Here is a 2,500-nt window from a genome sequence, read left to right as displayed (position 1 = left end):
GCTTTTTCGCTCCACTTCCTGTTTCGGCGTGACCAAAATCACAACTCCAATTTGACTTCAAAAATCATGAAAATGTGTGAACAGATCTTAAAAAAAAAGACAGCGCCCCAATACAATTCAAATTCTTTGAATTGTAAAAAGACAGCACCAATACAATCCAATTCTTGGCTTGTAAAAAAACCAAGAGAAGGCCAATAATAGCCCCAGCTATCGCTGTGCGGCTATTAACAAAAAGTTAAAACTTTTTTGAAAACTTGGTAAGCATCTATGGTAAATATTTTGAACTGTGGTCTCCGGTGATAACCAGGTTTTGCAACAATATTGTATCTGTTACGTAATATCTGTTACCTCTAGGCGCAATATACCTTTCTGTCGCGTACGTTCAATCTATTTCAACCTTTTATGAGATTAGATATCGGTTTAAAAATCTATTGATTTTAAGCGGATGTGCTAACTAATAAAAGAGAAGAAATGCAGTGACAGACTGACCTCTGCTAGTACATTAATGCAGAATAGACAAGTCATTCTGTGCAGGTAGTTCTGGTCATTGCTCATCTGGACTATCTTGGGCAGGACAGAGGCTCGTGCCCAGTTACTACCAAATATGGCAACCAGTCTCTTCAGGTTGTTCGTTGCTGCCTCCCGAACAGCAAACACTAAAAGACGCGTATGGTCAATTTCTTACACTCGCTGATTGAATTTATTTAAAAATAGTTCTGCAGACTTCTTTGTAAATAATAGCATAAACTATTTTTAAAATGATTTAATGGATCTTTACTGTGTGTGCCCCCCAAGACGTTATGCAACCCGACAGACATGGCACGAGTCATTACATGGTAAATCATTATGTAAAATTATAGCACGGTCGTCTGGGGGGTACAAATAATATGCACTCAATAAGCTTGGGGGGCACAAACGGAAAGATGCGATTCAATAAATCAGTCTATTCTTAAGTTTTTGTACAATTTCATTTAAGATGCACTTACGTCGCCATCCTTTCTCAATAAATGCTTAACTATCGTTACCTCCTGTCCTATATAAAGAAGCATGGTGCATTCTTAGTGAATGGAGGCGGGAGGGAGGTTACAAATATTGTTTACCTCAAAGAAAGCCGACCATTTATCCCATAATATGCAAAACGTTTACAAATTACGAACATAGCTGGCAGATTGCCAGAAAATAGCCGCAATAGATTCGTAGATCGGCAGTCTAAAAAAAACAATAGAAACGACAGACCAAAAAAACTCGTCTTTTCATTGAAGGCTGATCTGTTAAATTTTGATTACAAATCTGTATAAGTTATTGCTGCCTCTATTAGCTGATCTCAAATAACCTTCATTTAGAGTGACACACACCCATTTGACCTTATCTCTTTGAATTAAAGTAAATAAAAGTCAATTTCAAAGTGAGAAAGTCATTTTTGAGAGTGAGATAAGTCAAGTGTGACCAAAAATTTAATCACGCGCATGAACAAAAAAACTCGCTCCACTAAGATTGAAAAATGACGTCACACATGCAATTCAGTTGAAATTGCACGAACGAATGAACAAAAAGTGGTTGTGACGTCATATGGTCGTAACAAAAATCATGACGACAAAATAAAAAAACAAAGCAGGACAAGTCCTGACACACAATTCAAAGAATTTTCATTGACTAAACAGAAAACTAGATCAAGAACGGACTATGATTGGATTGGGAAAACCATTTCGGAAAAAAATCCGATCCAAAAAATCGAAAAAACTGTAAAAATCAAAGTGAAACTAGCAGGCCCGCGCCACTATTACAAAGAAGATTGTTAAAAACTGACAAAATTGTAAAAAGCCTAACTCTGGCAAAAAAGAAACGAAAAAAAAAGGCTAGAGAGAAATGAGAGTAAGGAAAAAGTAAAATAGAAAGAGAGATCGAGAAGAGAAAGAGAGGAAAAATAGGAAAAAGTGCGAGGATATAAAATCAGTCAGATAACACTTGCAAACAAAAACAAAAAAAGAGAGAGAGAGAGCTAAAGAGACATAGAGCAAAAGAGAGAAAGGTGGTGAAAAGAGAACAAGAGAGAGAGAGAGAGAGCGAGAAGAGAGGAGAGCCAGAGAAAGAGAGCGCAAGAACGAGAGGGACAGAGAGACAGATAGGGAGCGAGAGAGAAAGGAGAGAAGGACAGCGAGAGAGAGAGAGCAAAAACGAGAAAGAGAGAGAGAGAGAGAGACGGAGAGAGAGAGAGAACGATAGAGAGAGAGAGAGCAAGCATGAGAGAGAGATAGAGACAGAACCAGAGCGAAAGAGAGAAAGGAGAGAAAGAGCGCGAGAGGGAGAGAGAGAGTGAGAGAGAGAGAGAGAGGTAGGTAGAGAGAGAGAGAGAGGGACAGAAAGAGATAGAGAGAGAGATAGAGAGAGAGAGAGGACAAGAGACAGGTACAAGGAGGAGAGACAAAAATCGAAAGGAAACACTGAAAGACATAAAAACAAGAGAAAAAGCGATGAAAAAATCACTAGAGCATTTAAAACC

At 38.3% G+C, this 2,500-nt stretch overlaps 1 protein-coding gene across 1 annotated transcript in view; it reads right to left on the bottom strand.

The window, feature by feature from the left end:
* Positions 1–656, bottom strand: part of LOC142356873 (uncharacterized) — a gene marked incomplete at its 5' end in the record, with an annotated part of 16,327 nt that extends 15,671 nt beyond the window's left edge. The window contains one exon of the mRNA XM_075408642.1: positions 490–656. Within this exon, the coding sequence (XP_075264757.1) occupies positions 490–656 (167 nt within the window). The remainder of the gene's footprint in view (positions 1–489) is intronic.
* Positions 657–2,500: the final 1,844 nt, after the last annotated feature.

Source organism: Convolutriloba macropyga, unplaced genomic scaffold (assembly GCF_964194025.1).
Source record: "Convolutriloba macropyga unplaced genomic scaffold, txConMacr16.3 SCAFFOLD_587, whole genome shotgun sequence".
Taxonomy (NCBI): Eukaryota; Metazoa; Xenacoelomorpha; order Acoela; family Convolutidae; genus Convolutriloba; species Convolutriloba macropyga.
The sequence above is the reverse complement of the archived record's forward strand: the minus strand, read 5'-3'. Positions and strand labels throughout refer to the sequence as shown.